The 24,369-nt window shown below is 31.5% G+C and overlaps 1 protein-coding gene across 1 annotated transcript; it reads left to right on the top strand.

The window, feature by feature from the left end:
- The first annotated feature begins 22,104 nt into the window (after positions 1-22,104).
- LOC124368262 lies at positions 22,105-22,641 on the top strand. The gene has a single exon (XM_046825536.1). It carries the CDS (start codon positions 22,105-22,107, stop codon positions 22,639-22,641), a length of 537 nt encoding a protein of 178 aa, XP_046681492.1.
- The last annotated feature ends 1,728 nt before the right edge of the window (positions 22,642-24,369 follow it).

The raw sequence follows: 24,369 nt of genomic DNA, 5'->3' as shown, positions 1-24,369 counted from the left end.
AACTAAAGAACGTCGTGCTTCTTTTATTACTCCCGTTGTACTCATCAGTATATTTGTATTTAATACATTACTTAAAATGTTTAAATGCCATTTAAAATAATATTGCAGTGATATAATATCTTAAAGAACAGGTTGGTTAAATACCAGTCAAAAATATAAATTATTGATACAAATACAAAGTTCAGTGGAATATAAAATAAATATTTTGTTAATTATTCATGAAATTACTTATAAAGTGAAAAGTAAATTATAGAAAAAATTTGATTCCTTAAAATAAATATTTTTTATCAACACCGAATTATATTGAAAAAAATTTAAAGCGAGTATATGGGTTATATATTTAATTCACAACACATTATTAACTGGTTATTAAATTTTACTTACATTTATAAAGTCTTACACTAAGTTTTTTTATCTGTCCCAAGCTGGGACAATTTTAGCAAAAGAGCAACATATAATACAGCGTTTAGAATTAATAAGCAAGTAATGTGAAATAGCTAGTTTAGATCTAAAGTAGAGTTTTATACCCCAAAACCCATTATACAATTTTAAAACTTTGTTATATTTAGTTATTATCGAAGTTTATTTTTCCTATTGCCAAATATAAAATAGCAAGTTCAGACTGTTTCTATCACCGCTGGACCATTATTTACTGTCCAAGTTGTAAGTTAATAAAGGGTGAACAGAAGGGAAGTAAGGTTACAAAACTAACTCGGAAAAGAGGAAGAGAAACTTAACAACTGTCCTCTCGAGAAGATAAACAGTCCACTGAAACCAAACTCTTTTATTTTCAGTTGTGTCATTTGCTCTTTCTATTTCTTAATTAATTTGTTATGTGTTTATTGTGTACCAATTCCTACATTAAGTGTTATAATTATTAGCTATAATATACAGTAAACTTTTTGCAAATGTCCATAAGTATCCTAAGTCTAGCGTTAAAATTTACCCTCGTAATAATATTACACAACCTTGCCTTTTCTTATCATTAAATTCCCTTATTATAAGCAAAGGTCATACATAGACATATAACGGCAATCATGGTTTTCAATGTTAATTATAACATTTTATATACCGGGTGCCTTAAAAGTTCTACCCCTCCACTAACTATCTCATGAATAGAGGATGGAGTGATTTACTTTGGGAGATTTTTATATAAATGAAATGAACAGTTTTTTATATATGAAAACTTTTGACACCCCTCCAACATTTTGGAAATGTGGGGTTACTAAAAATATTTAAACAGAAACCCCTAGAAAGTGACATCTTATTTAAAGTAAAGTTATTATAAAATTATGAAGAATGGCCACAATATAGAGGTTTCTAATGTTACTATATCACATTTAGTAGCCAATTAAAGTTTGAATTTTCTAATAAAGCTCCCACAGTTTAAGTTATGTTTAATGATATTGTAAGGCAAATAAAATATTCGTTCAATAGGTATTTTAAGAACGTACGACACCACAACATTAAACATATTATTACAAGTGTTAAGAAACATCAAAAACCATAATTTGTCATAGCATTGTTTAGCTTTTGTCATTTCTGAACGAAACTCATTAGGAAGTCCTGGGAATAACAATAGATGGTTTAGCCATGAATCTCTTATTGGTTATCAGTTATTACATGAATCACATTCAGTTCATTTACTGTGGTAAGTGTACCTGTCATTGTTTTACGATTTGGTGGCGTTATTTCTCAAAATAACTAGTTAGTGAATGTTTTATATGCCTTTCAATAACTTTAAATAAAACTTATACTGTGGTGGTTTACAAAAAACTTCTGCAAAAGTGAAAGCATTGAAATCCCCAAAATGGAACTCGAATACAATTTCCATAGCTTCTTTTAATGGCGTAGGCTATCTTTAATAACTGTTATCCACAATTTCTAATAATTTGTAACATTATTGTAGTTATTGAGATGTGATAAAGTAATTTATTGCATAAAATGCATTACTTATACTTTTATGTTCATAATTTCCTTACTAAGAACAATCCAAATTCTGTATGAACGAGAAATAGAATGGATATGTTTGCATCAATAACGAATACACTTTTGAATTTAAAATATTATTTATTAAAACAACAATGTACATATTCAAATGTTGTAAAAGTTCACTAAAGAGTACTAAATTACAAATTATTTATTTTTTTAAATCTTTCATTACCTATAAAGTTAAATCTTTATAAATAAACTTAATTGATGAGGAAAAATAGGTTATTATTATTATTTGGCCATGCTTAACCCCTATAACGCTTAGCTAGGTTTGAATATTTGAGTATTTAGCAAGCTAATATAAAATGTGATTTTTACTTTATCAGGAAAAAACTGGAACCACAATAAGTATGAAATACACACATTTCAGATTTTTCTAGTGCCTGATACAGTAATTCACAAAATAGGGAAGAAGGAGAAATTCAAGATAATAAAGAACTGATAAATGCTTAACTTAATAGTATATGTCAAAAAAGTTATGCTGCTAAACCATTACAAAAATGATAACGCAAATATATTTATAATTATCTAAATTGTATCTTTCTCATTTTCTTCAAAACGTTTAGTTTCTTTACTTTTACTCCTTTCGATGCCTAAATACAACATAATATGATAATATATTTATATTAATACCGCCTATGGTATTATGAGCTAAACCGTAACACGAAAAACAAAACTTAGAAAATATTTATTTAACTGAAACTGATACTAATTTATGGTGAGATCAATCTCTATCCTCTCAAACCCCTTCCTTCTCCACTAAATACTCGTGGGAACTGAAACTAATTAACAGCGACGAAGCCCTGGATTGGAGTTAGTTTGGAAGTGCTCCTGCAACAATCCAGGTGGTTATTTTTTCAGTATAATGTTAGGTATACATGTTTTTAAATTTATACTTTTCCCCGACTACTTCATTTCATCTCTAAGTTTACATTGAAAACAACTGTAAATATCCCTTTCGGCTCAGTCGATAGAAAGAAAGATTCAACACGTCCATGTAATGTCTAAGAGCCAAACGTAACGTACAGAACTTGTTTAGATGTGTAATTTTCGTAACCCCAATTAGAAAATAACTCTAAAAACTCCAACTCTTTTATCATGCTAAAATATATGTAGCACATTAAAACATTTACGATTTTAATAATTTTGGTACTCGCGGGATTATTGGACAAACATTTCTAGAAGCAATAACATTTTTTTGCCAAACCTGTCTTAGTCTTATAACATTAATCCTTTGTTACAGTGTTTAAAAATGATTAACTGTTCTTTAATGGTTTACTTGGATACTTATATAACTATATACTGATTTATGAAAAGAAATATTTTGTGGTACGAATGTTGCTTCATGTATAAATTTGTATGAATGTTATGAAATACTCCAGATAAAAATTTGGTCCAAGCACAAATGACAGCCATCTTGAAACCTTTATGGTTTGGACTAGCTAAATAACTCTAACAATCTGTGTATAGATGTCTTTTAGCAATATAGATTTAATCACTTAAGAACTGTGATAGTTGTGCTCACAATCATCCCTATAATATTCTATAATATTTTAAACTTTAAACACCCGTGATCCTAGATAAAAAATGAATGAAGTAGTAAAAAAATTACGTGTCACAATAATCATTATTTTAAGTGATCTGTAAATTAAAAAAATAATTTTTTCTCACTTTACGTGCATTAACTTACATACATACATATATACATATATATATATATATATATTTGAAGTTTATATATATATATATATATATATATATATATATATATATATATTATTTATAAACTTCAAATTAACGCCAGTTTATTCTAACTTGTTACTTTATATCTCGTAAGATTTCCATTATATATCTTATCTTATCTCAATTATAAATAATATCTACAACGTTAATCAATTTTTAAATTTTCGCCTGTGTAAACGAGTTAAACAGGCGTTGTTTATTTTTAAACTCGCGTGATGTTTAGAAAAGATAGAAAACATTTCTATTAATAATATATATCTGAATAGTGGCAATATGCATTTTGCATATCTTTAATTAAGTTACTAAATTTTATATTCGTATTAAAAGCATATCACTTAATTATGTGTTTATAACAATATAGCTAATATAGATTTCTATTACATCGTTGACCCTACTTTTCGAGATCTGCAATCTAATCTCTTCTTTATGTGTTAGGTTAGCTATTATCCTGAAGAATAGATTAGATTTCAGATCTCAAAAAGTAGTATTACTAATTATTTATTTCACTGAACAATGGCAAATGTCCGGAAAACCCCCGTTTTCCTTTACAGTATCTCAAAGCTGGCACAATAAAATTTCCTAAGAATATGGTTACTTAACCTCTCCTATAAAGTCGTTAAAAAAGTGGGTAGGTGCTTCCCTTACAAAATGTAGGGTGCCAACAAAATATTTTACAAGTAAGGATAGTGTGTTACATGCACCATATTGAAATCGGTGATAAGGGCTATTTTGATTTAAACAAAAAGAAATAATATATAGAAAGATTAAATTGAAACTTTTTAGTTTTAAGAGCATTGAAAATTAAGTTTTCATATTCATCAATCATTAATTATCTATTTTATGGCGATATTATATAAATGCATAAAACTAATGTATTTTAACAGTTTTGAGATAAACGTAACAAAAGAAAATTTATTGAAAAAAATTTTGCAGGTTATGCTCATTAAAAGCATAAAAATAATTCCAACAGTAATAATATAAGTAAAATATATATTTATATATATATAATGTTATATTTCTAAAATATAATATATATATATATATATATATATATATATATTTATATATTATAATTATATTATTACTGTTGGTATTATTTTTATGCTTTTAATGAGTATATATATATATATATATATTCAAACGAACCATTTCAAATAATAGTTGTTTACGCTTGATAATATGTGTTTTGCCTAGTTTTGAGGATTTCTGATACACATATTTCATTAGTAGGAAAAATAATCACATAAACTATGTTTGAATAATAGCACTTTCTGAATAAGAAAATACAACAAAATAGAAATTAAATGTATAGAAAGATTTATTACTACACATATTTGTCCTATGAATGTTATATATCTCATTTGGGAATGACAAATTAGCTTGTAAATGGATCTCCATTGTAACTGACAAGCAAAAGTTTTAAGCTCTTGATCTTAAATATGGACATTATTTAGAATACTCTCTATTCGGATCTTAACCATTTATGTAATTAAGTATAAAGTTTAACATTTTGAAACCGATATATAGTTTTTGCATGTAAAAGTGCCACAGATAAACCAGGAATTGAATCTGGCGCTAAGATTGGAAGCTAAATGCTCAGTTGTCAAGAAGGTTCTACGTATAACAAATACTCATACACTGACATATAAGGATATTTTTTAATGTAAAACAAATATTCTCCCAGAGTACAGTAAGTGATCTTCTACAGCAGGAAAAATGGTCACCGTTTAAACATAATATTCGAGTAATATGGCATCTAATGATAATCTAATTTTAAAATACGTCAGTGTGCCAAGCTGAGTCATTTCTGTAATTTTTGAAATTCACATTTATTAGGTTTTATTAATTTCAAAATTACTACTGAATAATATAGCTAGGATATAACTGAGCCTAATAAAATGTGCTAAAGTCAATATTGCTGAAACTGTAGGCAGCTAGATGCAACAAACTATGTATTTATTCAAATACAAACTATATTTGCATAAAGATACATAGAGAGCAATGATAGTTATAGTTCATTTTCCTTTACTATACAATGAGATTTGGTTTAGTGAATTTTCACCGCTGGATGAGATTTTAAAATTATCAAAATAAACTAGGGAAGGTAAAATTTACATTTTTATAAAAATTTGTAATATATTTTTAATTTCTTTAAAATTTATTTTGAACTGTGTTTCAATGTACAAGAAGGACAAATAATAAATGTATACAATGTAAAAACATTATTCTATAGGCCACACCTAAAAATGACGTACACTCTTGGGTTTGCTTGATACACAGAACAATCACAATATAAAACAAGACTTGCACAAATAGCAAGTCAAAGTTGTGTGATCATATAACGGATGTGATATTGAAGTATCTGTCAAAGAACTCTGGTTTAAAAGTTTGTAATGTATAATCAACTCGTGCTCTCTAGATGGCAGAACCAAAGTTCAACAGTAGCGAATGTAGATTTGAATAAGAGTTACATTTAACGACTCTGAACACGTTCTTTGTACGGTTGTCAAACTTTATTCTGAGATACATGTTCGGTTTAACTCTAACGTTGGTATATTTATCATCAATGAATTACCAAGTTACCTTTCCATTTATACTCGCATTTTTTCAATTAAACTGTGATTCTTTAAACTTAAATTACAAAGTGTTTTTCAATAAACACTCCGTATAATAATTAAAAAATGTAATGCCACAGTCAAAAAATTAATATATCACACTCCATATTTTTATTGTACGAAATATTATAAAAACATCTCAAACGCTCCTAAATGACCATTATCCTTTTTGGAAAAAAGGTTTAGTACAACGTTTCCTATATTTATGGTGTATAAAATACTCTTAAAACAAACTAAACACTTCGATACAGATTTTACAGCTATTTAACGGTTTACGAAAGAATTTTTATATAACATTTCCTATATTTATTATTGAAAAATATATGGGTAGATATCTCTATAAAATTGATTAATGATAGTAATTCTTTTTGTGTATAAGTTGTTTTAGTACTATCCGTATAATTGTATTTGCGATAATTGTTAGTTATAAACCTATTTAGTGTTTTTATAAAATGTTTATTGAAGTATATAAAATTTAAAAAAATCTATAAAAATTAAAATAACAAACACATTAAAGTGTTATTTTAGAATTGAAATATTAATTAGAGTATAATAGAGTTTGGCTTTGTTGACCTGATAAAGAAATATTCTCATACGGTGTTTTCAGAAACTTTCTCAGATTAAAGCATCTACTTCCATCTGTGATTATTATGGTAATGTTTATTGTTACCTACGATATTGGCAAAAAAGATGCAATGTATTGATTAATTGTATCACTTTTACAATATGAATTAACCTTTAAATTATCCATAAGATTTTGCAAATTAATTTAAATAAATAATTATTTTTCAAGGGTGACTTAGAATCATTCTTAGAAAAATAAGCTAGGCAAATTCGCGTCACAAACTTTGGTAAGTGATATACAGGAATATAATGGTATCTCATTGAAAAGTAACATTCTATCTCCAGGCAACCTAGGAAAACATAAAAAAATCTCAAATCTGTGGTGAGCTATGATAACGGTCAGTTTTTTATCCCTCGGAAGGACATATACTATTGTAGAATTATACCGTGGCTGTGTAGGTATGAAGGTCCGTGAGAATTTAGAAACCTATTTCTATTCGATGAATAACATACAGTTTAGTTGAATTCATTGGACGAACAAATGGATATGAAGCACTTTCTGAATAAATTCTTATGAAATATTTTCTAATAAAAGATAAGTAACTAATAGTAAGTCTTTAGATTCAAACATAATAAAAACATTACTGAAACAAATACATTACTGTAAATTTTGTCCCCGGGTAGAGAGGTAACGGATAAATTTAATTCTTATGATGTAACAGATTTTGAAGAAAACAGGGGCTATAAAACTGTTGCCTGTATAGACAAGTTGAATGTTGCAGATTTATCTTGGTTGGATAAATCTTAAAAATCACCTACCAGTTATGGTCTTAGGCTTATATAACCGGTTGCCAACTATAAAACAATATACAATTATTTCTTATTTCACTGAACGATGCAAAATGAGCGGAACAATCCTGATTCCTTTATAATCCTTCCACCGTCAAAAACGAACTTCAAACAAAGAATATAAAGAATTTTTCACTATTACTATTATTAACCTCAATTATTGATATATTAGCAAGTAAAGATATATCAATTTTACTACGTTAGATGACCGTTGGAGTCGGTGGGACTTTCTAGGTAATTGCTAGTCTAAACATTTGGGGTTACCGCACCTACCAAATTTGAATAGTGGTACAGAGTCGACCTCCCCCTCTGCCAAGGACACATGGCTGAGAATAATGCTCCACATCCTGTCTCATGGAACTTGACATTAGGAGACACATTCACACACTTTACACATCTAGAATACCATGTCACTCCGGAATTGGCCCTATAATACTTTTAGGACTGAGTGTAGTTTATAAGCATCTTGTCTTCAGGAATATAGCTTTTATTCATTTTTAACTATTTGTAGACTCTTTTTATCCTGACAATATTTTAGAGGAAATAAATAGTAGAGAAGTAAAACTCATAGGGAGTTTTCGCTTTAATCTTATTGCATGTTTGATCATGAAACATTCTATTCTTTGTTTGAAGGTTATTTTTTTTTTTTTTTTTTTTGAAACATTGTTCTGCTATCAGAGGAATTACTACACATGTGCGAACATTTTTAACAGAAATATAAATTTAAAAGACCTACAGCTACCACGGTCAGCCCGGGTTCACTAATATTGCACAATATTAAATTATTATATGTAACTACTCATTATACATTGAGTTATTTAGTTCAGGTATAGGTACGCTGAATAGTGAACGTAAATTTATTTTACACAAAAGATATGTAAAATATTCAATTGTGTCCCACTGAGCATTTTTTTAGCAATGTATTGAAAGTGAATTATAGCATGTTCTGTATGCAAAATACATTAGTTATAATCTTGTGCCCAAAGGCGTTCGTGAGTTTTTATTACTGCCCTAAACCGTATTGTTGTAAGGCTATAGATAGCGATGATTGAAACAACCAACATACATTATATATTCTTCCTAGAATTGATTGTATTGCAAGTAGCTTAATTGAAAATCGATTAAACATCGAACTAAATATAATGTTCAAAATTCTTACCTCAATGTATAATATATAAACATTTTATTTTATGATTATTTTCGTAGAATGCGGGAAATTGTAAAAGCAGAATAGCATTATTCCAGCACTAAGATATATTTAAAAGTGACTTCTACATGGCAGGAAGTCTACTGATTCTATATTTCTGGGAATAAACTGTTTTTATAATCTTTGTTTTATTTATATTATTATCAACTTTTATGCATCTAAAAAGTGCGTCTTTTACCGTAATTGACGTACAACATATCGGCAAAGGATTTGCATTTGATTGAGCAAGTTATGTTATATTTTGGTGTTGAGGAATAGCTAAAGTTAAATAGTAAGTTTCTGTATAGTTTATACAAATGTTTCAATACAAAAGTATGTAATGATGGTTTAAAGTTATATTATGTAAGTAAAAAGAAAGAAATACTAAAAATAAAGAATGGACTTTATTATGAACAAATATTATAAACCATATTAACCAAAAAGAGACAATGTAATATAGGTCAAATTAGGGGTATTGCACTTTTTAGTGTAGGTAGTATTCTAGTGAGTAGCGGGCAGTTGCAAAATAGCAATAGGAAATGTATAATTAGTAAATGGCTTAACCATAACCATAATACGTGGTATTTTTACGTTTTTTTCAAAAATTTACGAGCGGAGACCGAAATAATTCATAATAATAAAACTAATTATACTGTTTCCGGTAGTATTACTTGTATTATAAATACACTTACAAGGTGCGATATGTAAAACGTCACCATCAGTTGGAGGAAGGCTGGAGTTCATTTTAACTGAATTCGTCTTAACGAATTGGTAACAACTTTGTGAGAATAACTTTGAATATAAGAATAACGTCTTTGGTAAAGTCAGAAGAAGTTAGTTTGATTTATCTGAGACCCTTAAAAGTTGAAAAAGTCTACGTAACTTTACGAAAGTACGGACTAGTCTTACAATCCACCTGTATTACATTTCCTGGATTATATTTGGAATTTCAATGATTCCGTCTATTCTGGGACTTATGCCGATTATAAAAACAAGATAAGTAAAGAAGTTTCCTGAAATTTGTATTTTTAAAATTACTTGCAAGTTTTCAGTTAGGTTTTATATGATACTTTATAAGGTTTCTATTTCAGAGAAAAGTATATAAGTTATCGAAATATACCAATCTCATTAAAGCATTTTCTCGCATACTTCCCTTTAGTTACTCTAAATTACAGATTGCAAGCAGGACCCATTGACTATTGGTGTCAAGGCATAGGATTAATGCATTAGCAGATCATCAAAAAGCAGGATCCATAAGAGAAGTGACAAGCCACTACTCTTTCAACTAACTCTGGCAATTCCTGTACCAATTCAGAAACCCTTTGACAATTCCTTGAGCAAAGTTTTATTAAGTCACAAATCTGATTATCGACAGATGTTTAGCTATATGTAGAGCATACATTCATAGCGTAGATATAAAACGCCCAGGGAAAATATTCAGGATGTGCAGCACTCCCTGAAGTTCGCATGCCAGAGCGTAACGTATTACTAACAGGGCACAAACATTAAATTGTTACAATTGCCACCAAATGGTATAATTGCCAACATTATGTGATTTACTGGTACACTAAGAAAAGCTCCTTCAGTGACAAAATAGTAATCATCATCTGAAAAACAAAATCAGGAAGTGGTTAACTCCTATCAAAGTTGTCATCAACAGGCTCCATATAATTTTAGAGAAATTGAAGTGTTTATTTAGAATTTTATGCAAATGGTATTTAAACATTGTATAAACGCTCACACTTAAAAAGAATCCAGATTGTGTCCCAACTTAGACCACTACTAACATATATCGACAGCACTTTAACAATTGTTGTGAACGAAACCGCTCTTGAGCAAAACTTTTCCTGTAGTAGTTACTGAGATATTTTGAGTGCAGAGATCCAACCGAATGATAAGATCAAAAGTTCCAGAATGTTAAATAACCTATTTAGAACACTCACCTGACAGACCCCGATGCCTCTTTCTCGTACTTGTTCAGAATGACACGGATTATACACTCTCCAGAGTGCCTTTGAGAACTATTTCTCTCTGCTCAACCATAAAGTTATTGTTTGTAAGATAAACTGATACAGTGAGATTTAGGGCACCAATACCAAATATGAGAATGGTTCATTTTAAACAATTTTACTTCTAACAATCTCTTGTCAATGAATGCTGATGTTTCCCTTTTCGTTTGGATCCAAATGTACGTAATGGATAAATTACAATGTAAATCGATAATTAATAAGATACTTTACTGCCATGTGTCAGATTCATGATTAGTAATGTGGATCATTTGATGACGTAAGACGACAATGTAAAACCATTAGACATCACCAAAATTACGCTGACAGCAGAGGACTAGCCATTTAAGTCCCAAACGGTGCTATTGAAGGTTACTGCTGGGTTTATTTGCCGCGCACAGAGCTTCTACACAGTCAGCACAAATGTTTTGTGTTCCTCCACCACCGTGATTAAAATTAGTCATGTCTTAATTTACTAAACTGCTGTCAGAATCTGATTTGGCGTGTTAGTGATGGTTAATAATCTGAGTCCAAATCCCGAGTGACATAATTGTCAGGAAAATTGCTCTGCTTAATGCGTGTGACATAAATTAAACTACAATAAACTTGAAAATGCAACTTCAAGAACGAATTAAAAAACCTAGAAAACAATAACAATAATGTATAACATCCAGATAAACCTTCACCAAATGCGAAAGAACATATCGAAAATAGATCGTTCCTTAGCTAACCTTTAAAGTGTAGTAGCAATTAACAGCACTGCTGTGGATTTGTATTAATTCCAATAAACACTACTAGAGATCAATATATAACATCTTACAGCTGTTAAGCGTTGTGTAGCCATGACAACACAACATTGAAAATTATAACACAGGCGTGGAATTTGAAAGAGAAAGTAGGATCGCCCGTGTTTAAATAAGGCAAACACGTTGCTAATAAAATTGATTGTTTTAAAACCGGTCCAATACCTTAAAAACCTAGTTATTCTAATCTGTTAAATAAATGGAATAATCACAATTAGCTTACGTAGACGAGGATTTTGGTAAAACACAATTAGAGTACAACCCCTTTTGCAGAATGCAACACTCTTTTATTCTTAAAACCGTGTCAGTTCTAATTATAGAAGCGTTTAAAAAGAAATTTACATTTACATTCATTAATTTTGAAACAATTTGAAATATAAACATAAATTGACAACCCTACCTGTGCTATTATGAAGAGTTTTTATTCTTTACCTTTATGCTGAATAGAATTGGGAGGCTGAGCCCATTTGAAAGGCAGGTACAAATTTTTATGTTCTAAGTGGTATTATATTGAAGAATATCTTTTGAGAATATTGTATTTTTTAGAACTCAATTTGACATTAAAAACCCCTTTTAAAAGCAAAATAAATAAAATATATCCAGTATATTAATTATAGAGCAGGATCAAGATTAGTTGGAAAATTACCACTGAAACATAAAATCAAAAGTATCAAAAATTAGCTGTTTGCATTTTTTCACTAGGAAAAGTTCAGAGAAGTCTGAAATAATCACTTTAGTAGATGGTACAGTATATTCTAAATGGAATTTGCTTTTATGAATGCAACTTAAAAGCTCTACTCTCAGTACTCCATGTTTTAAACTGCAATGTACAACTGTTTGAAATTATACAACACTGTAAAATCAAGTGCTATCTCATTTTGTAAGTAGTTTTTATTTGTTTGCAAGTAGATTACACTTTAAATTAATTGAGGTCTCATATAACCAATTAAAGTTATTCTCATATGTAAATGTAGTAAATTTTTGTACTATTTACGAACATGATCCCTTCCGTTTTGTATTAAATCTGTCCGTCATATTTTGTAATCTAATAAAGTTAATTGTTACCTTTTCGCTTGTACCAATTAAGTAATAATACGTTGAACAGAATATCATAATTGTCGATTATGTAATTACAAAAAAAGATAAAAGGAGGCAATAGAAGGAGGTTAAATAGTAGTCAGTGACACTACATGTTGGCAACTCTCCAACTGCCCGATGTTCCCCAAAGGTAATTAGTTATTGAACTGTCAATTTATAATTTGTCGGTTATATTTGAGATCCATAAAAAGCCTTTCTTTTCGCCTTATAACCGCAAAATTAATTTGTAGTAAATATTTATTTATTTTTTAGATTTAATACTTTTTTAATTAACGTCTTTGCTGTATGTTTTTGTTGCATATATTACAAAATAATCCTATTATAGTTTAAATAGTTACGTTATATTTTTATCTTAGAGTTTTAATGGCATTTAGTTTATCCTGTTAAAAAAGAATCCATTTCTCAATACAGTACTTCAACCTCACGAACAATTAAACTGTCTAATAACCAGGAGGGTTAATTTCTGGTTAGTGTATATCATATGTTGAACCTAAATGGGATAAATCAATTATCGATGAGCAACTTAAATGTAGGCAGCCCAATGGATGTCCTAGAGTAGAAAGTCCTCAACCGTAATCCGTCTGCAAGTGCTATCATTAGGTCTACTCTACTGCCGAGGATAAATATTGAGTTGGAGATACTCCCTTGTTGATAAATCCTTTTACTAGCCTATGCATAAAGGCTTGCAACTCATGTCTGCTTTGAATGGAGAGGCTGGTAAAGAGCTGACTTCCCATTCTGCTGAAGAACCATGACTGACATTAATGCTCAAAACTCTTCCGTGTGGATCTCAACAAAAGGTGGGCCCTACCTCCTACCTTAGCCATCCTAAATGTTCTGTCACTCCAGAAGTAAGGTTATAGGAAGGAGCCACCTTCAATTGAAATCCATTAGGAAGAATTTAATGCACTATTCTCAAGTATTCTTGAAAGTAGAGGAGGCCAGCTCTGAACTAGCCTCTCCATCTCCAATCAAAGCAGGAAGGGGTTAGCACACTATTTTGTTGAGGCTATCAAGAACCTTTGACGCTTAGGGAACGCACCCCACCTACTCCAACAGTCATCTCTCGCAGTAGACTAGAACTATCGAATAACCCTTGCACCCCAGAATATCGACATTTACGGATAGTGATTTCCAGCTCCTGGACATCAAGAAAGTTACCCTGATTTAAATGACATATTGGTTTATGCTGGGCCCAGTTGTAGGTTCAACTGGAAGGTATAAACCAGCCAGAAGTGATCTCTGTTGTTTTTTATACTGCTGTAAATATGCAAGGAACTATTACACATTTAACGCAGTAAATATAAATACCTGGTAGGTCAGAGAGTGAGGAGATAGGTGTCAATAATACAATAATCCACCAATACTAATGTTTCCATAAAAGAGTGTTTGGCGAGAATTGTGATATCATCAAAATAATGACCCTTAGATACAATCAAACCATACTGGGTAACTTTCAAAAGACTTATAGTGACCATTACCTGCTTGATTAAGGTTGATGAAAAATCTAAATTTTCAATGAGCACTTTTCAACATTATTCAAAAATTGTTTTAAACGAAATTGTGATAGTTTTACTAAATGTTAATAGGTATTGTGCCAAATAAAGTTCTCGGGAATAAAGTGCCTTGTTCGTTCCAAATGTCTATAAGTCCTGAAATGCAGGACAAAACGCAGAGTTGTACACGTAGACAATGTTATGAATTTGAATCAAGTACTGAATTGATGAGAAGCAACAAAACTTCTGAGAGGGGTTAGCTTTGATCATTTAACTAAACATATTAGTTTAACTTAGAAAAATGTGCTTAAATAAGCCCATTTAAGGAGGATGGACAGGGCATTCTGGTCGTGCTATTAGAGTATATGGTTTTGTGAGGCGAGAGGCCATCCCCCATCAAGCAGTAAGAAAAAGTACTTAAGGGAGTTTTGAATTATTACACCGAATACTTTTTACGTGATTGGACAAAACATGTGGTTAACATAATGGAGTTAAATAGTTTCTTTTACCTATCTGATCCACGTATTAATAGTGTCACGATATATAACATAGTAATAAACTAGAACAAAACTAACCGGTTTGCTTTAAAACAAACTTCCACACTAACTTCGATCGAGAGCTACGCTGTTGTTAATTAGTTTCCTTCCCACGGGGATTGAGTTAAGGTTCGGTGAAGAGGATAACTCTAACCACAGATCAATAGTAGCTTTTTGCATTAGTGTTTTATAGTGGTTTTTTAAACTCATAAACATTTTATTTTAATAATCACCTCAATTAACAAAAATAGTACTAATCTTTAATAATGTTTTGCGTATTACTAATGTATGTAATGTTAAATGTATTATAATACTAATGCTAGTAAAAACCTATACATACATAAATAAAATGTTTCCCGTTAAATTAATTAAATATACTTTTTTGCATTAAATCCTCCCATTTATTGATAACATATAAAAGGTTATCTAAATAGTTTATTTGTATATATATATATATTACATAAATGTTTCGTTAAAGTAATTTATAGTATTATTATAATGTATACAAGAAAAGTATTCGTTGTTATGTAGACTAAAGCGTTATGTTTTATTCCTTGAATTAAAACTGCAAAATCATGAAAAAGGTTATTGAGTAGTCATATACTTAACAAAATTAAAATATTTTTTTACATACAAAAATATTTTCTACATCTCATTGATAGTTTGTTTTACTAGGTATGTTTTATAATGTTAAAAAACCTAATATATTTTTTAATTCTTTATTTCTTGCGGCAGTTCTAAACGTAATTTACATTCCCTGAAGTGTTTTGTATGGATTGTAATATTGAACTTCATAATACAGTTGCTGTTTTAGTGCGGGATTCAGCCTACGCAAAGATTATAGGCATTACAAGCATTTAAGCTACATCAAAATTCCTGCATAACACTATTTAAAAAATCACAGATTCCTTTAGCAATATACTTTGTACTAAAATAAATAGAACTGTATTTGATTACAGATACGCTTTTTAAATAATTATGATTATGCTATCTAGAACTTTATAGTTGGGATATTTGGAAGAATGCAACTTTGAAAAGAACTAGGAATTAGTAAATTTAGCATATTTATATTAAGACATTGAATAAATCCGAGTTTACTTGACTCCTTTAAGCTCCATAGGGACCAAACAGTTCCAAAAAGATCTTAATCAATAGAAGCACACAAAAACCGTAAGGAAAAGAAATAGATACCTTCAAATTTTATTCGAATATATTTATAAGCGAATAAAATTATATATATATATATATATATATATATATACATATATATATATATATATATATATATATATATATATAATTTATATATATATATATATATTATATATAATCTAGCCATAAATTTTCTATACTTAAAAAATGTATATTTTTTACCTTTAGGAATGTATTACAGTTTGTAATAGAGATATTTTTGTAACATACTTACTAAATATTATTAGGACTATTTCAAATGTCTATATAAAATATGTAAACACTATAAACAAATTGTGTAAGTAAAACCAAGAAGTAGAGATATAGTTTTTAAATTTTACTTAATAAAAGAATGAACCTATTCTATTTATTGTCCTAATGTTTAATACTTAACATCTATAGAGTAATAGCTGTGTCAATTACATACCTTTTGTTTGTAACGTGTGCTGAATACAAGCCTTAACTTTCCTAAACAATTACTATGTACTAATTGGTGCACATACAATTTTGACTAATATTTGAGAAATTATAATTTCCTCAACATGAGATGTTAAATATACCTCACAAAGAAACCAGTATTATATTTTTAAATTCGACGAGTGCCCTTTAGAATGATTACATGATTTTCCCCATCTAAACTTATAGATGGATAATTAATAAACTATTTATTACCTAATTAAATGCTTCGATTATTTATTCTAAACAGACTGAATCCAATTAGAGTAATCTTTTATATTTATTTTATGTTATCAGAGTTAAAGATGATTTCATTATTCTCTTATGTTATCGAAAAAATAATGCAAAATAAAAAAAAAAATTAACTCAGGTCGCGTCGACACTTCTCAAACGTTCAGGATCACTTAGTCCACTATAAATGAGCTCAGCTTAGCATATGCAAAACTCATAGATATTAGTCTTGTTGTAAAACTATTTTTGGTCGTAATAGAGCCGAGAACGGAGGCATCAGGTGCGGAGGGTCTGACCACGAATACTGGTTAGGGTTACAAATATTACAAGATAAAACGTAGATAAGATCTAGTGCTAGTGAGTTACAATGCCAAATCGCATCATGGGCGATGCCAATAAATATAGCTTAGTATTCATTGGCTCTGGTGCTGCGCCTGCCACTACGCAATAACTGTCAATAACTTTATCGATCTTAAAAACCACGATAAAGTGAAGAAAATACATTTTATATAATATTTCCAGTAAATTAGTGTAAACATCACAGCCACAGGGTGTGTGCCCTTAATGCTAATACACTGTTTATTCAAAATGTATTGAAGTTTTACATAAAACGTGTGTAAGCACTATTTTTCTCGATTGACGTCTTTTGTATACGAATATTATGGACATTTCCGCAATGTGCAATTAAACATAAGTTATTCCCAAAATATCCTGAGTTCTTATTGAACGCCTTAAATATCTTCTTAAAAAAGATAATCGACTTGAAGCCTTTATTGTTATTAATATTGCTGTATCACGTCTTTAAATTAGTAATGGGGGATATCATTAACCTAATAACTCATAATTTGTGTAGAGGGAAACCTCGAAGGGGTAACAAGATTATAGGCTCTGCTGACGTCTATAATCTGATTGTGTTTGGAGAGTTAAGAGAGTAAAATTATCATCTTCCCTTTATTATTACACAAGCACTTAAAATACTAATTAAATATTTTTCATATTCGAGATTACAATTTATTTTAAGTGCATTAAAAGATTTATTTCCTAAAACGAAGGTACGAATCTTAAATTTAAGTTAATTTCTATCACCACGTAGACTAAGATACGTTGCAAAAAATCGTATTAAAAGTATTATATTAACTTACAAACGTAAACAAAGGGAGACTTTTTAAATAAGAAAATAATACATGATTATATTTGGCTGTGTATACAATTTCATTTACGATTGATTTTCGAAAACTATTTGTCTACCATGACTTGAAACACAATTTGTTAAGTGAGCAGCAATAATCACTACGGACAACCCATTTTTGATGAATTTAACGTTTTATATTTGTGCTTCTCTACCAAAAATGTGATCAAACATTGTTTGACCTAAATACTAAGTACAATTAAAAAACTGTTATTATTATTGTGAGAGCATGTAAGTTTTGTAAAAGAATGTATATTTGTATACAGGGTGTTCACAAATGTGTGTCATAACTTCTGTGGCTGATACTACACCTCGTTTTAAACAAAATATGTCATATAAACATAGACCGAAAAATGTTTTGTGTAGTCTTTAGCCGCCATTTAAATTTTTTTTTAACAATATTATATTTAACACTATGTAAGCTAAAGCAACCAAAATTGGCAAATAGTTTAAAATATACAAAAATAATTGTGTTATTTCTTTTATAATGACAAAATTAAGTATTTTGCAAAATTTTGAAGTCAAAAACAAAACAACCACTACAGCCAAAATATTACACAAAAAGCAAAAAATTTATTCATTTTCATTTAATTCCCAACGGTTTCTTTTGTATCGAAATACGTCAACGCAAAAGCAAGCATGCTCACTTTAAAGATAAGCTTGCTCAAGCCAGGAGCAACAAACTGATACCTCTTAACTACGAGATGAGTGGCGCTCCCTACTCGTTCTACAACTTACTTCTGACAAAACCTAAGACCGTCATCTGGTTATATAGCATCAACGGAGTAAATTCATGATTCATGTTCAAAGCCAGCTGCGTCTCTTTAAGGGTTTTAATTCCTGACCACTTATTTAAACTTCCTGATTAAAGATGAATGCCCCATTAAATAATGTACGAGATGATTTGTTGAAGGAATGAGTAAGCAAAATTTCCAACTCATCGGATGTAGTGATGTCTTCACTGCATTTAATTTGAAGTAACAATATATTCAGACACGGAAAATCTAAATTATTCTATAACAAACTAGTGGGATAAGTAAATAAAACAATATTGAAACTAAAACCTATACAAACAGTTTTAATTCGTGTATTTATTGTAATGAATGATGATTAGTTGTAGAAATAAATATTGATATTAATTGGTTGAGCAGTCGCAAATTCTCTCACTTCAAGGGGTGAGAGCATTAAATCAATCTGTATCCCCGCAAGATACATGAAATAATTAACTAATGGATTTTAATATATTGCATGATGCTTTATTTATATAAAAATAAACATTGAGCTCATTAACGCTAAATGTCACGTCGCTGGATTTAGTTAAGCGTTTACAATCAATGCTCTTATGGGTAACCGTGTTGACTACGAGAACATTGCACAATAATACATTGGTAAACAAAGTGTGTAAAATAATATGAATTTTAACCAGGTATATTCCTCTATAGATTTTATTATATAGATATTGAATGTTCGATTAAAATACTTGTTGTACTTAGAGTGCAAAACGCTCTAAATATGTAACATTCTAATACATTAGAAACAAAATATACATATTGTATAGTAAAAAGTAAACTCACATTTTAATGCAGCAGTATAGGTTAATTTACATCAACGTTTACACGTACAGTATCCAGTAGCTTATGTTGAATAGTTTCTTTTAGTGTGATGAAAAAAACGTTAAAATATATTTTCAATACCCATAATGTTGATTTATAATATGATTAGTATAAGAGAAAAACTAAATAAACCCCTTATTCATTTTAAAGTCGTGTGTTTCCGCTTTAAGTTATCTGTCTTCAGTCTCCTATTTGTAGCATTTACTTTTTGCTTTATTTTATTTTCATTTTAACTATAAAAACACAGCATAATTGTTAAAACTTCGTATGATTCATACGAAAACCTACTGTACTAATCTAAAAATAATCTAACGCTCTGCCAAATAACAGGAATTAAAGTGCATAAATAAATAAATGAAGCCTAATGTAAATTTAAACCCGTTTGTTTTCGATATATTGAGCTAAAAGACAGACAGCACCGTATTTAGGTGTTACGCTTGGTCTTAGCTACATTGTAACCAAGGATTATATTTAGATACTGACATTTGTTGATATAGATTGTCCATTCAGAACAGTTTTAGTCCTCAGGTAGTTTTACAACAGATAAAATAATCAATTTAAACAACTTTTGCTATCCCCTTATTTTACTTTTTCATCTATTTTGTTATTGTGAGGCATAATAAGAAAAACTATACTTAATTTAAAGCTCATTACAATGATATGTATTCCCCTTAGGATAACTCTGATGACAATTCTTTGTCTAAATGAATGTTGAATTAAACGTTGTGCATTCAAAGCTACAAAACTAATTTACAATGTCAACAATGATACGTGCAATTGGTAATGGCTTTTCAATGTAATCCTTTTATGGGTTCGATATTGTATTAGTCTGTAAGGATAATGAGTTTATTTGATAACAAGTATATAATTAAATACTATATCACTGACATTTCAGCGGATTTTTACAGTAAAAGCAATAAAAACCTTAACACTATGAAAACTTTCACGTTTGGGGTCAACTTATTTGACGATTGTTTATAGTAAATATAAACAAGAAAGAGTTTGAGTATATTTTGGTGCACATGTACCTGATACTGTTAAATATCACTAACAGTTCTATGTCAACATTGTAATATAACAAAAATATCATATGTTTAATTAATATACATTTTCTGTTTGTGTCCATTCCACCTATGTTGTATTTAAAACCTATAGTACGCTTACAATGACCATCAATTTTTATTTTAACCTTTTCCCTAGATAATAAAACTAACGGTTTATGTAAAAATAAACTTTTGACAGGACATTTTAATGATGATAAACTTACAGTACTTATACAGTAATGTAATGAAGTTGTAGTGCCAGCCGGGCAGCTGATTTAAAAATATAATTTATTTTAGTATTGTAAAAGATATAGACCACCTGTTTTGTTTTGGTCATTATTATAAAGTTAGTTATCATCTTCTCTCTGTAAATACAATACTATTATTTTGACTAATTGCATATCTTTAATTTCTTAATTAGGGAATTATTTAGTAACATATCATTCCCTATATTGGTGACCCCGAAAAAGAGGACAATTTATTCAAGACCCGCTTTTATTCACATTCAATGGAAGATTTGCAAAGGCAAAACGACATTTTGTGGACTCAAGTTAAAGATCTGCAACGTCATCTTCAAGGTCAGCAAGAAAACAATGCTGAAGAGATTCACCATCCTGCTAACCAGGACAATGAACATGCGGAAACTGATATACAAACTGCAGACTCTCCCCAACTGGTCGTCAATCGGGTAAGTGTCAAACTTCCACCCTTTTGCCCGAAGATGTGGAACTATGGTTTGCACAAGTCGAAGCTCAGTTTACCATCGCCCATGTTACACAGGAGAATACAAGATTTGCATACGCTGTAAGTCAGCTAGAAGGTCGCTACGCTCATGAGGTAAGGGATATAATTAAAGCTCCTCCTGTAGCCAACCCTTACACGCGTCTCAAAACCGAACTTATCCAAAGGCTCTCTCTCAGTACCAATCAACGACTAAAACAAATTCTGACGGAGGAAGAAATGGGATCTCGTAAACCATCTCAATTCCTTCGTCATCTACTATCACTTTCCGGTAACACTCCAGTACATGAGGATCTTATTCGTCAACTATGGATCACTCGCCTACCATGCCAAGTCCAAGCAATACTGCAGGCCCAACCTCAAGAACAGTCACTAGAGCAACTAGCTCATGTTGCTGACAAGATATTTGAGGTAAGCCCATCAATCCCTTTGAGTACAGTTCAAAGCACCGCAACTCCGAATGTAAGTGTATTTACTTTGCCATCTACAGTGTGTTCTCTCAACCGTAAAACTGTAAATATTGACTCAAAACTCACCTTGGTCATAAAGGAATTGACGGATAGGATTTCTCAGATCGAGACAGCACTCTCAGCTCATCATCCTGGATCTGGCTCAGACTTACACGGCCAGGATGGTTCTAAATCATTATCTAGCTCCTCCGATATATGTTGGTATCATTTTAAATATGGTAAAAAAGCTAATAAATGTATCAAGCCATGTAAATTTTCTTTAAACTCCAACAGCAGTCAATAATGGCGTCTACTGGCTGCTCAACTGGAGGACGACGCCTTCTCATCAGTGACCGGGTTACTGGTACTAAATTTCTCATAGACACTGGTTCTGATCTCTGCTGCTACCCACGTCACCTACTACAAAACAGACCACAACGTGTGGACTACGACTTGGTTGCAGCGAACTCATCACAAATTCACACCTACGGTTTTAGAAATTTTGGCCTAAATCTAGGTTTGCGACGCATCTTTGCATGGAAATTCATCATCGCTGATGTCACCATGCCCATCATTGGATCTGATTTTCTTGCTCACTACGGAATTCTTCCTCACTGTCGCAATCAACGCTTGATTGACTCAACAACTAATTTAACAGTAAGATGTCAAACTTCTGATGCCTCTGTTCCTAGAGTGAAGACCCTCACTGAGTCCTCTCTATTCCACGCTGTGCTTGCTGAGTTTCCTACCCTCACTCGTCCGGCTGGAACACCTCGTGAGGTGAAGCATAATACGTTACACTTCATCAAGACGACGCCTGGCCCTCCAATCTCTTGCTGACCTCGCCGTCTTGCACCTGATCGCCTTAAAATCGCCAAAGCCGAATTCGATAGTATGGTCCAAGAAGGGACTGCCCGACGCTCTGATGGACCTTGGTCGTCTCCTCTGCACTTAGTTCCTAAGAAGACTGATGGTTGGCGACCGTGTGGTGACTACCGTGCTCTAAACGCTAGAACCATTCCTGACAGCTATCCGGTACGTCACATTCATGACTTCAATCATCAAATTTGTGGGTGCACAACATTTTCGGTCATTGATCAAGTAAAAGCTTACACCCAAATACCAGTAAACCCTGACGACATCCCTAAGACGGCCATAACCACACCTTTCGGTTTGTTCGAATTTCCCTTCATGGGGTTTGGACTCAGAAATGCTGGACAGACATTTCAGAGATTTATCGACGAAGTGGTTTCAGGACTTTGATTTTTGTTTCCCATACATTGATGACATACTTATTTTCTCACAAACATCCGAACAACATCAAGATCACCTCCGTATCCTTTTTCAAAGACTCACAGACTATGGAATCCTTGTCAACGCTAACAAATGTGTCCTTGGATTTCCAATAGTTACCTTTCTAGGCTACGAAGTATCTGCCAGTGGTACTAGACCTCTTCCCGATCGTATCACCGCTCTTCAGAACTTCGCTCGCCCGGAAACTGCCAAAGGACTACGTCGTTTTCTGGGCATGATTAATTTTTATAGAAGATTCATTCCTTCTACATCTCAACACCAAGCGCCACTTCACTCTGCTCTTGCAGGCCTCAAAGGAAATCAGAAGATAACCTGGACCACCGAGTTAGAACAGGCCTTCATCAATTGCAAGGAGAATCTCTCTCAAGCAACTCTGCTCAATCACCCTGACCCAAACGCTCCACTCGGACTTTTCACTGACGCCAGCACCTCATCTGTTGGGGCATGCCTTCAACAACTCGTCAAGAATGAATGGCAACCACTTGCTTTCTTTTCTCAAAATCTTACTGCAAGACAAATAGAGTGGCACGCCTACTACCGTGAACTCTATGCCGTCTACTCATCAGTACATCATTTTAGACACATTTTAGAAGCTCAACGTTGTACTATATTCACTGATCATAAACCATTGACATTTGCTTTCCAACAGAGAAAGGATAAACTTCCTCCTGTTCAAGTCAATCAACTATCATTTATTGCCCAATTCACTACTGACATTCAGCACATATCTGGATCTGCAAACATCGTTGCCGATACTTTCTCACGTGTCGATGCCATTTCAGGAATCACAACTGTCGACCACTGTACTCTTTCACAGGCTCAACGAGAGGACACTGAACTTCAAGATCTTTTGAACCGTGACACAGCATTGAAGCTCAAGAGAATCACAGTCCCTGGTTCAAACGTTGACCTCTTCTGTGACACTTCTAATCCTTCACTCCGACAATTTGTACCTGCTCCTCTCAGACGACTGGTTTTTGACTCTCTACACAACTTAAGTCATCCCGGCATCAAAGCTTCAGCTCGCCTCATATCTCAACGTTTTGTTTGGCCTAATATTCAGCGAGATTGCCGCACTTGGGCCCAAACTTGTCAGCTCTGCCAACGTGCCAAAGCTTCACGCCACGTTCACAGTCCACTTGGAACAGTCAATCCACCATCCGCTCGTTTTCGTCACATTCATGTAGACATAATTGGACCACTCTCACCAGCTGGCCCGTACCGATACTGTTTGACCGTTATTGACAGGTTTAC

This window comes from Homalodisca vitripennis, chromosome 8 (assembly GCF_021130785.1).
Source record: "Homalodisca vitripennis isolate AUS2020 chromosome 8, UT_GWSS_2.1, whole genome shotgun sequence".
In the NCBI taxonomy this organism is placed as follows: domain Eukaryota; kingdom Metazoa; phylum Arthropoda; class Insecta; order Hemiptera; family Cicadellidae; genus Homalodisca; species Homalodisca vitripennis.
Note: the sequence above shows the minus strand (reverse complement) of the source record. Positions and strands in the feature narration are given on the sequence as shown.